Source organism: Antechinus flavipes, chromosome 3 (assembly GCF_016432865.1).
Source record: "Antechinus flavipes isolate AdamAnt ecotype Samford, QLD, Australia chromosome 3, AdamAnt_v2, whole genome shotgun sequence".
NCBI classification, from domain to species: Eukaryota; Metazoa; Chordata; class Mammalia; order Dasyuromorphia; family Dasyuridae; genus Antechinus; species Antechinus flavipes.
The window spans coordinates 41,504,974-41,517,345 of record NC_067400.1 but is presented as its reverse complement, the minus strand read 5'-3'; the positions used below and the strand labels follow the sequence as shown (position 1 = coordinate 41,517,345).

Below are 12,372 nucleotides of genomic sequence, written 5' to 3'. Positions count from 1 at the left end.
CATTTAAAACTTTAAGAATACAGCTTTATAAATTCCTGATTTATTTTTATCTTTCAAGTTTTCCTCTTCTCTACTACTCTGCAGTCCAACTGTACTAACCCCATTTGCTATTTCTTAGACACAACTCCCACTATTTCCATTTCTTTGCCTTTGTATGGGCTGTCTCTCATGTCTGACATTCTTTCCTTCCTTACCCTTCCCTCTTAGGATCCCTGACTTGCTTCAAATTTTCACTCCAGCTCTCCTTTCCTTTTCTTAGTTGTTCTGGCTTCCAGAAATTCCCTTTCTGCTAAGGTTACCTTCCATCCGCTTTGAATGTATCTTTTCCATACATAATTCTTTATATGTTGTTTGTCCCATTAGAATTTTAACTGATTGAGAGAAGGGACAGTTTGGGCCTTTCTTTGTATTCCTGTCATGTAGTACAGGGCCCAGTATATAGTTAAGTGTTTAAGAAATGTTGTTGTTCAGTAATTATCACTGTATTTCCCTTGAACTTAGATGACATTTTCTGACATCCTATTTCATATTGTTTATGTGACCACAATCTCTCCAGTGTTAATAGCAATGAAAATAGTAGGGGAATTGCAGAGAACACTGATCTTGGAGTCAGGAGTCCTATGTTCTAGGGTTTGCCACTTCCTTTCCATGTATCTTTGGGTCTAATTTAACTCCCAGGACTTCAGTTTCCTCATCTGTAAACAAGGGGCTTGGGCTGGAGGTTATTAAGGTTCCTGCTGGCTCCAGGTCTATGACTAAGGAACATCTCATAATTTTGGGCAACTCTTGTGTTTATATTTCATTTTCAGCAAAATGCAAATTATTTCCACTCAATTCAACTCAAAGTGAATTTGGAGGATCAGATGAGAACAACATATATGTAAACACTTTGAAAACATTGTTCCAAACAAATATAGAGTATTATTATAATTATTGCTAAGGTATTGACTAAAATCCACATGGAAATTTTAAACTCTTGCTGATCAGTAGACTGAATTATTTTTTTCTTTATGATAATGCTTTCTAGAATTTTTATCTGAGTAACATATAAAGAGGGGAGCAGGATGGGGTTAGGGAAGAATTTATTCCTGAATTCCTAGCATAGGCAACTCCAAATAGTTCTTGGTTCCATCCCTTTTTACCATTCCACCTCCTACACCTGTCATTTGGTACATAAATCAAATAGACAAAGTTATAATCCTCCTCCTTGAAGGCAGGGACTATGTTTTGTTTTCTGTTTGTATGGACCTGGCACTTAGTACTTAATGACCAAATGATTGATTTTAACATTCACTTAAGCAAAGCATGAATCACAAAGTTAAAGTGTTTACAGAAAAGTCAAAGCACTTTTCAGTTATACCTTTCTCTTCATCATTTGGAGATAATGGATCTCCCATTAATCACAAATAAAGAATATACAGTAGATCTTATTTTCCTAAAACTACCACAGACCTCAAAAGGACTCTTGTATCATATGGCACCTGCTTAGAAAGGCCAGACTTGTTTGCTATTTTATCGGATCAGGAGTTATCAGAATTTCACTAGATGAGATATGATTTGACTTAGAATAGATAAGTTGTTCCAAAATATTATTTAGTAAATTAAAGACAGGACAGATTCTAGAACATTTTAACCTTTAAATAAACTTTTTAATCCATGGGAAAAGGAATACTTTGATCTAAATGATTACTTAGCAGGGCTTTTTTAGTGATAGGATCAAGGATCAATACCCATTTCTACCTCTTCCTATGTGATGGAACTTCCCGTAACTTCTCAGGGCTTTAATTCCCTTATTTGTAAAATGAAGTGATGCTATCTTATTACCTATTTTAAGATAAATAAGCAATAGTAATGTTAACTTGTGAAATATTTATAATGTATATTAATTCCATAAATTTTACCCAGAATCTAGACCAATGGACTCTCAGACAGTCCTGGCTGGAACTCCAGTTAATGATCAAACAATGCATGAAGGAGCCTGTGAGTATTGATTTGTTTTTCGACCTTTATTTTCAATCTAACGATTTCACATCAAGTACGACGTGTTCGGGGTCGGGTTTGGTCTTGGACTTGGTGAAACTTGCCGTGAGTGTGCTAGCTTACTTATGTTTTACTGTAGGGTTCTGGGTCTGTGGCTGAAATGAACTGCTTGTTGGATAATATTGCAAAGACGACAATAGAAGTGTTTCAGCAATCCGCTGACTTAAACAATAACTCTTCTAACTCTGGTATAGGCCTCTTCAATCCAAATGCTATTGGAAATGGCGACACAAGTAACACAAGGCAGAATGGTAAAAAGGCATTCTTAAGGTATTTTTCTGTGGCTTTTTTTCCCTACGGTATTCCGCGATACGTAACAAATCTTGATTGTTGTAGTAGAAATGACTGGTAACTAGAAGTGAACCACCCCGTTTCAGGAAAAAGGGGCATGACTTGGGAAATAAAATGGCTAATTATATTTACCCCACAAAGGTTTTCTAGAAGACTGATAGATAATACTTTAGGGATTTAAGTAAGAATTCAAGTTTAGGAATTCTGGTGCCTTGGAACCACTGCTTAAAAACCAATATTAACTTAAGCTTTTTGGATTTCTTGACTGAATACCAATTATTGTCATTCCCCTAGCTTGTATCCCTGCAGTTTCTTTTAAATGATGCATGCATTTCTACTCCCACAGGGTATTTATAGGATATTGAATGGCTAAATCACTCAAGAGAAAAAAAAAAATCTATGTTGTTGTTTTACAAGGCAGTACATTTATTCTCTGTTAATTTTTTGAAAATTCATTATCTGTGTTAAAACATGAAATTGAAGGCATGGTGGGAGGGATGATGACAGTGGAGATCAGATGATCTGGATTGACATCAGACACTTAACCAGCTCTATGACCCTTTAAGAAATCCCCTCACCTCAATGGGCCTCTCTGGCCACCTTTAAAGGTCTATCTACCAAGACATAGACTACAGTCTGCTTTGATGAGGAAGCTTCCAAAAAAGGAGTTTCCCAGTCTGGTGAAATCCAAGTATTTAAATAAATATGCATTTAAACTTTCTTTTAAACTGACTAGTTGGTTGAATTTGTTGGCCTGTGCTACAGAGAGTTTACTCTGCATATGAAAGAGAATTTGAAAATTTCAGTTTCTGAAAAAAAAAAATCATGATGATGGGGAATAAAACAAAAACATTTCCTAATATTGTTTTTAATTATTTTTCCTCTCATATATTCTAAAACATTTTGAGTATTTTACCAACTAGTAATTACTGTTATCTCCTACATTTATTTTCCATCAGAGTGGATGAAGGTAGATGTTTGTTTGGCAAGATTTAATTTAATTCAATAAACATTAAGTACCCTCTATGTACAAGAGACTGTCCAGAAAATACAAAAGACAGACAGGAAAGCCCCTTGTTAATATCATGAAATGGCCCAGACAGTTAAATTAACTAGGGCTCTAGCTTTGGGTTTCCATTGTGAATATAGCAGAGGAAAGGAAGGTGACATTTAGAATGTGATGATTTACAATTTTTTTGTGGTTTTTAGTTCTTCTGAACGCAGGGGTGTGTGGCTGGTAGCACCCCTCATTGCAAAGCTGCCCACTTCCGTTCAAGGTAGGGTGCTAAAAGCTGCTGGGGAAGAACTGGAAAAAGGACAGCACTTGGGATCTTCCTCAAAGAAGGAAAGAGATAGACAAAAGCAAAAAAGGTAAGACTGGATAGAATGCCTCTTTCCATCAGAATTCCAAATCCCTGACAGACAGCAAGGAGCCTGACCTCCAACAGACAGCGATTGACGAAAAGGATTTACTGCAATATCCTCAGGGTCAGAGATCCCAATTGAAGGGAAATTTCTGGAGCTCTGAACTCCTATAGATCATAGGGACTCCTTGCAACTGTTGAATCATCAATGGTTCAACTGCACCATGACTCAAATTGTCTTCAACCTTATACTTCCCTGTATTGTTCTCACTTCTTCTTTTTCTTGATGATTTAAAGTAATTAGATTTGCAAAAATGACACTCTCCTTGAGAAATAAATATTCCTAAGACTAAAGGCAAGAAAGAATTCCATCTAGTACCCCAAAGCCGGTGGAAGATCGTAAGGTCATATATTTTGGAGCTGAAAGAACTAGAAGCCCTTTCATTATTCCATTTTGAAAACTGAGGCTTAATTTAAGTGACTTGCCCTTTGTCACACAGATAGTATCTGTGGCAGGGTTTAAATCTAGGTTTTCTTGTCTCTAACCTATTCATTGTACCATGTAAATGCAGCGTACATTTACCGTATACTGATGGACAAGTCACTTTCCAGTAACACAGTAAAAGTAAGCCCTCTGTACACTGTTGAAGTCAAGGATTTAAAGTCATTAAAGTATTTGTTAAACCTGAAAGAAGGGTATAAATGTGAGTTGTTATTATTACCACTGGAAAAAAATCTGGATGCTAATTTTACAGTTGGAAGAAATTTCATTACCATTCCCCGTCCCTGCTGTGACAACATTCTTGACAATATTTTTCACATCATTTTGCCTGAAAAAAAGTTATTTGATATTTCCTTCATCACTTTCACCGTACTACTAACACCAACCCCACACTTGTGTGTCAATGGACTCTCTAGGAATGATGTAATTCAAATTTAATTAAATTTAATTTGCTTTGTAATTCAATGCAGCCAATTTTTATTGAGCACTAAGTATTTCATTTCATCACATAGGGCGATGTCAATTCTAAAATGATTTTATATTAAAGTACAAATTTGAGTTTTTAATGTTCTTTTTCTATGGATAGAATGTTTTCTTATAAAAAATCTGAGTGTGAAGATTATTATGACAAATTTATAGATGGGGACATTGCAATCTAGAATTGACCCATGAATGAGATCTAGATCTTTGTATTCTGAATCCAAGCTTAGAATTTTACGCTATGATGTTGCCTCTTCCTATTATACAGTTTAGAAGGCTAACACATTTGGAAGTTATGAGCCTGGGTTCAAACCCCAGCCCTACCATTTTCTTTATGCCATGTTGAGGTAATTATCTCTCTGCATCTCAGTTGCTTCGTCTGTTAAATGAGACGGTTGCAATAGTGGTTCGCTCTAAATCAATCCTCCTTTGAACATTCTTTGAACAAGATGAAACAGTGCAGAGACGTTTAAACTTTGGTCTTATTTTCAGAATGAATTGAGGACACTGACCTAGTAATGTGTGTTAAGCAGGTCTTCAGAAGAATATGTAATCAGATTCAATGAGCTTTTGCAAAGAGACGTTGGTTGGTTTTATAGTTTTGTAAATAGACTAGAGCCCTAAATTTAAATCTTTGTTAACTACTGGCTCTCCAAGGTCCTTTCTATCCCTAAAATATAATATTCTCTCAATTTTAATCTGACTGTGACTTCTTCCATAATATTTTGAATGTGAATTTTTCAATTCTGTTTATTGGAGTGCCATGCTAATTTCCCACTTATCCTGCCTGCCCTTCTCACTAGGAATTCAATGAGTCTTTTATGTTCTGCTATCTTGGGACATATTAAACTACTGATACTAATGCACTGCTTCTAAAATCTTATTAACAAAGATGTGATTACTATAAACTCCATCTGAGTTCCTTCTTCTTTTTTCTTTTAAGCGTAAAGCAAATAAAAGCCACAACCAGAAGGAAGGAATTATGGTGAGACAGGAAGTGATAATCTATTCTCCTAATTTAATCTTCTCCTTTGCTTCCTTTCTAGTATGTCTCTCTTAAGTCAGCAACCTTTCCTCTCCTTGGTACTTACCTGCCTTAAAGGACAAGATGAGCAACGAGAAGGACTGCTAACATCCCTGCAAAACCAAGTTAATCAGGTAACAGAGATGTATGATACTGAGCTGGCCAAACTGCTATTTCAATCATCAAATTCCTCTTTGTTTTTTTGAACCCTGGATTTTAAATCCTCAGCAAGGACAGAATCACCCCTCTTCACTCCCTTCAGGCCACTTTTTTTTTTAAAGCTGAGATTCTTAACTTTTTAGCATTCTGGAGAAGCTTATGGACCCCTTTCTCAGATGAGTGTTTTTAAATGCTTGAAATAAATTACAAAGAAAACCAGTTATAGACAAGTAGGTCATTCTGTGATAGTGAAGTGGCAAAGTGGATAGAGTATGAATCAAAAAGACCTGAGTTCAAATGCAGGATTTAATCACTAACTAAATAATTACTAACTTCATGATGCTGGACAAATAACTTCACCCTGTGTGCCACAGTTTCCTTTTCTGCCAAATGAGCTGGAAAAGGAAATGGCAAACCACTTTAGTATCTCTGCCAAGAAAACTCCAAATGGCATCACAGAGTCAGATAAAACTGAAAACAGATAAACTACAACAGGTAATACAGCAGGTAGAACATGGGAACTGGAGTCAGGAAGTCCTGAGTTCAAATCCAGCCTCAGACATTTTCTGCTTTGTGATCCTGAACAAATAATTCCTCATGTAAAATGAGAATAATCTTAGCACTTGCCACCCAGAATTATGTTATAAGGATACAGTAAAATAATATTTGTAAAGAATTTTATAAATATAAAAGTACATATAAATGTTAGCCATTGTGATTTTTATTATGCCAAAATGTAGGTATTGTTAGAAAAACACTTTTAAAATCTGACTAGTTCATTGTAATTTTAATGAATAAAATTAAAATACTCTGCTAACAAATCTACCTAGCTTAAAATCCTAACCATAATGCAACTTGATACAGATTGATTTCAGTTTGATTCCATTTATAGATACTCAGTAATCAGAATGATTAATCAAATTGGTAACTGATTGATTAATTATATAAACTGCAGATAATCTTAATGATCAAATAATATAGCTCATCATGTGGAAGGAAGCAAAGTCTGATCTATGTGTGTATGTGTTTTTTGCTTTAATATCTTTTTATTTTCAAAATATATGCAAAGATAGTTTTCAACATACACCCGTGCAAAAACCTTGTATTCCAAATTTTTCTCCCTCCCTTCCTCTCACCCCATCCCCTTCCTAGACAGCAGGTCATCCAATACATGTTAAATATGTGCAATTCTTCTATATATATTTTCACATTTATCATACTGCACAAGAAAAATCAATTTTCTATGTATGTGTAAAAAGATGACATGTAGATGGAAGCCTAAAAAATGCCTTTTTATTTATTTTTTCCCACTTCAGTGGAATCAGCCTAATAAGGTTCATGAAGCTGGTATGAAATTGAATAGGTTTAGAACCACAATTTTAATAACTCAGATGAACCTGATTCAGAGGAGCTGAATCACTGAAAACCCTAATTTTTAAGCTAAAATGTTAAATTAGCCATCAAAAAACCTCTTAATCATCATGGAAGCAGATAGGGTGGGATTTTGAATAAAGCACTACGCAGGGATTCAGGACCCTTGATTTTATTTCACATTCTACTGCTATTTAAAATGACAGTGATTTTGCCTTCTCCTTTCTAAACTAAGAAGATTGGATTTGATCATCTCCTAAATTCATTTCCAGATATTAATGCAGAGGCTTAGTCTCATAGGGTGTTTAATTTGGTTATGCTATTTTTTTTTCCGAATTGAGTTATTTTATTTTTTGCTTAGACTAGATAACTTTTTTAAAATAATATTTTATTTTTCTAATTATATATAAAGATAGTTTTCAACATTCTTTTTTTAAAGATTTTGCATTCCAAATGTTTTTCTTCCTCTCTCCTTTATGTCCCCCTTCCCCAAGACTAGCAATACATTACACACATACAATCCTTTAAAACATATTTCCATGTTAGCCTTGTCATGAAAGAAAAAGCAGAACAAAAGGAAGAAACCAGGAGAATGAAGAAACAACCAAAAAAGTGATAATAGTATGCTTTGCTCTGCGTTCAGTCTTCTTAGTTCTCTCTGGGTATAGATGACATTTTCCATTCCAAATCTATTGGAATTGTCTTGTCCTCTGATTATCTTAAAATCTGGAATGTTGACATTTTTAGTATCAAAGAATATACCATATTTGCTCCTTGTCTTCCCTTTCCTTCCTCTTCATTCTAAATCTTCTGCAATCTGAATTCTGCCCTCGTCATGCAATTCAAATCACCCTTGCTAAAGTTATCAGTGATCTTTTCCTTGCCAGATCTAATGGCCTTTTCTCAGTCCTTTTAAATTAGGTTCTATCTCATGTTACAGTAATTATAGCTTAGACATTCTCTGCAAGATAAGGAATTGGGAAATACTCTAGTTCCCAGATAAATTTGGGAAAAACCCTAATCTCATCTGCAATGCATTTTCATATATTCTTGGGAGCTGCAGTCCTAAATAATTTTAAAATTTTTTATTTTTTTATTTTTAAAAAGTATAAAAATGTCCTTGATTTGACAGTGACTGAAGAAAAAGGCTACTTGTAGTTATCACTGCACTTTGAGTATGTGGTTTCTGCAATTGTCTGACTTTATCCATTTTATGTCCTCTATTGGATTCCTTATCAAATTTATATTCTTATTTTCTTAACATTTATATTCTTATATTTTATTCTTAACATTACCCAAATTCTCAGAGAATAAATTGTGGTTTTGACATCATCTCTCTATTCACCATGAGAACACACTTGAAATCAGGAAGACTCATCCTCCTGAGTGTAGATCTGGCCTCAGACACTTCCTACTTGTGTGATACTGGGCAAATCACCTCACCCTGTTTTCTCAATTTCCTCAGTTTTAAATGAACTGGAAAAAGATGGTAAATCACTGCAATATCTCTGCAAAGAAAATGAGAGGGATTTCCCGGTACCAGGAGGGCAGAGAAAGCAGTAAGTTGCTGTAACTCTCCATATTCACCTCCAAGTGATCATAAAATAGTACCTCAAAACAAATTCTGGAATAGAACAAGAAAAAGATGGGGTGAAACAATCCAGTATCTTTGCCAACAAAATCCCAAATGGAATCACAAAAAATCAGACATAGCTGAAAATGATTTTAGCATATAGTGGCTGGAAACTCTCCAGAATGCATTAACTCTCTATTTAGGAAGATTCAAGAATATGATCCTTGATTAAACACAAAATACAACTGTGTCTCTGGATAGACTAATACAGAACTGGGACCGGACTTCTGGTCCCAGTGAGGAACCTCTTTGGCCAGTACAGGTTGACTCAGTGACAAACTACCCTGTATGTCAGAGACAAGATTTGAACCCAGTCAGCAAGACTCTCCATCACTTCTGGCAAATCTTGTTCCCAGAAGATAAGCTAGATCTGCTTCTCCCACTGATGCTAAGAGGGATAATGTGGCACTTGGGGCTGAATCACAGATAACAAACAACATTTTAGTCCATCAATTTGGGGGGTCCTTTTTGCTATATGACTTATCTAGGACTGGCACCCCAAGACCTTGCACAGGATCACATAACTAGTATTGGGGGCCAGATTTGAACTCAGAGTTGAGCCTTCCTGACTCTATACCCAGCCTTTGGTTCATTGCACCACTTACTGGTCCCATTAATTAAAACTAAAAACCTCTTAGTATTATTTTGAAAATAGTGTTTATTTTGCAGGCCTAGACCTCCTGAAAGACTGTTGGGCAGGCCACATTTTGGAAACCTTGGTTTTTCTCTTTACTGCTTCTGCTGCCCTTAAAAAAAATAATGCAAAAAGGAACTGTTTGGCCATGTATACATATATTGTATTTAATTTATAACTTAACATATTTAACATGTATTGATCAACCTGCCATCTGGGGGAAGGAGTGGGGGGAAGGAGGGAAAAAGTTGGAACAAAAGGATTTGTAACTATCCATGCTGAAAAATTACCTATGCATATATCTTGTAAATAAAGAACTATAATAATAATTTTTAAAAAGCAAAAACCCCTTATCTGAAGTGTGAAGAGGGAGTGAAAGTGACCAATTTGAATTTCGCTTCCTCTACCTGATCCTGCTCCTAGTTCCAAAAAGCAATAAAATTTACCAAAATCCTTACATTAAGGAGGAGGAAGAATGGCCGAGACACATGAATTACTAAGAGAAAATAAAAACAGACATCGAGCTTATAAGAATAATATTGTTGGTTTTCAAAAGAATTGTTGTTTTCTAATAAAAGCAATTCAGCATAGAGTCTGGAGTTTGCTTTTGGAGGACAATGAAAGAAAATTTTAGTATTATACAAGAGGAAAATCCAGTTCTAAAAGAAAAACAAAACAAAAAACATTGGTTTTTTAATCTTAGATTTTAAGCAATTGGAGAGAAGAACGTTACCAGGATGATGTTAAAGCAAGGCAAATGATGCACGAGGCGTTACAACTCCGTCTTAATTTGGTAGGAGAAATATTTGGACTTTTCTTATCTCATTACTTAAATCAAATTAGAAATTAGCCAGATGAAAATAATTCTCATTTCCAGTCTTCCATGCCTGACTGTAATACAAAGTGGTTTATTCTATGTATCTCTTTGTATCAACTTCCTTTGTTTCTTTGTTGCTTTTTTTTGAGGGAGGGGTGTTGCCTCCCTTCTGTAGGAGGCCACAGCAGGAATTTCAGACATTGTCTGCCCTGGGGGTCTCTAGCTTGATCTAGTGAGACCACAACAAGTGTTTCAGACATTGTCTGCCCTGGGGGGTCTCGAGCTTGATCTAGTGGGACCACAGCAAGTGTTTCAGACATTGTCTGTCCTGGAGTCTCAAGCTTGATCTAGTGGGACCATAGCAGGAGTTTCAGACATTGTCTGCCCTGGGAGTCTTGAGCTTGATCTAGTGAGACAACAACAAGTGTTTTTCAGACATTGTCTGCCCTGGGGGGTCTCGAGCTTGATCTAGTGGGACCATAGCAAGTGTTTCAGACATTGTCTGTCCTGGAGTCTTGAGCTTGATCTAGTGGGACCACAGCAGGAGTTTCAGACATTGTCTGTCCTGGAGTCTTGAGATTGATCTAGTGGGACCACAGCAAGTGTTTCAGACATTGGCTGCCCTGGGGGTCTCGAGCTTGATCTAGTGGGGCCACAGCAAGTGTTTCAGACATTGTCTGCCCTGGGGGTCTCGAGCTTGATCTAGTGGGACCACAGCAGGAGTTTCAGACATTGTCTGCCCTGGGGGTCTCGAGCTTGATCTAGTGGAACCACAGCAGGAGTTTCAGACATTGTCTGCCCTGGGGATCTTGAACTTGATGTAATAGAACATGATAGAAAGGGTATGACAATGAAGAATGCATTGTAGTGGGTGCTGATTCCTACAATGAAAAGCTGCTGCAACGAGTTTAGTCTGCCATTGACCAGATGTGGGACCTCCGTGGGTTTCAGTATCCTACGCCAGGCAATCTCAAGGGAAGGAGGGAGGTGGTTGCTGGCTGCAAAATGAATAGGAAGGTGCTTTGAAATGCTTTACTAGCTTAGCTCCAGTCTTTCTGACCAAGAGATACTGATTATAAAATTGTAAATCAGACTTTTCTTTAGTTCAAACTGACCTCCTGTTTTCTCCTCTACTATACCTTATCTCACATTTTCCAAAAATTAAGAATCTTAACTCCTGTACAATTCACTGCTTTTTCCCGGCCGATGGGGAAAGGGAAGCCAGGGAGAGAGCAGGAGGGAAGGAGTGGCCAGGACAGCCAGCCAACCTGAGAGTGCTAGCGGTCGTGTTCCCTCTTGGTTATCTATAATGCAAATTTTTATTGTATTTTACACGCTAGGTAGGAGGAATGTTTGACACTGTGCAAAGAAGTACCCAGTGGACCACAGACTGGGCACTTCTGCTCCTTCAGATAATTACATCAGGAACTGTTGACATGCAGACTAACAAGTATGTTTTTTTATCATTTCAAATCTCTCTTCCTGCATGTGTGGTGTATTCTTTTTATTCTGCAACAACCTATTTTCCTGGGTACATTAAAACATCTATGCATTGAAAGAAAGCAATTGAGAATGCTTGGCTAACTTCTGAGTGTCCTGTTTACTCTTCTGAGATGAAACTTCTTATTGTTATTTTTAATCTTTACCCTCCTCCTAGTGAATTGTTCACCACAGTTCTTGACATGCTGGGTGTCCTGATCAATGGAACCTTAGCCTCTGACCTGTCAAGCTCCTCTCAGGGTGGAGCTGAAGAAAACAAAAGGGCCTACATGAATCTCGTGAAGAAATTAAAAGTAGGTTTGTCAATCATAATTCTTATTCTATCCCATTTATTTAAGAAAAATAATGAAAAGTATGCATACTTTGAATTTTGTCCCTATCCCTTCAGGATTCTACCTTGGACAGTATTTCTCTTTTTGCAGAATAATGAGAAATTTTTCAGAAGGTACCTTGAGAAGAATTACAGAAATAAGCAGAAAGTCAAAATTAGTTTTAGACAGATGGTACCACTCTTGCATCTGATCATGTTGCTAGAAAATTCTGATAGCAGCTGTCTT

The 12,372-nt window shown here is 36.5% G+C and overlaps 2 protein-coding genes across 2 annotated transcripts in view; one reads left to right on the top strand and one right to left on the bottom strand.

Moving 5' to 3' along the window:
* The window catches only part of MED12L (mediator complex subunit 12L), a 372,681-nt gene that overhangs the window by 312,608 nt on the left and 47,701 nt on the right, over positions 1-12,372 (top strand). Inside the window, exons 28-34 of the mRNA XM_051983280.1 lie at positions 1,906-1,980; positions 2,120-2,310; positions 3,541-3,702; positions 5,724-5,835; positions 10,202-10,291; positions 11,656-11,765; positions 11,973-12,108. Of these exons, the coding sequence (XP_051839240.1) occupies positions 1,906-1,980; positions 2,120-2,310; positions 3,541-3,702; positions 5,724-5,835; positions 10,202-10,291; positions 11,656-11,765; positions 11,973-12,108 (876 nt within the window). The remainder of the gene's footprint in view (positions 1-1,905; positions 1,981-2,119; positions 2,311-3,540; positions 3,703-5,723; positions 5,836-10,201; positions 10,292-11,655; positions 11,766-11,972; positions 12,109-12,372) is intronic.
* The window catches only part of P2RY12 (purinergic receptor P2Y12), a 58,942-nt gene that overhangs the window by 46,257 nt on the left and 313 nt on the right, over positions 1-12,372 (bottom strand). The window lies entirely within an intron of this gene.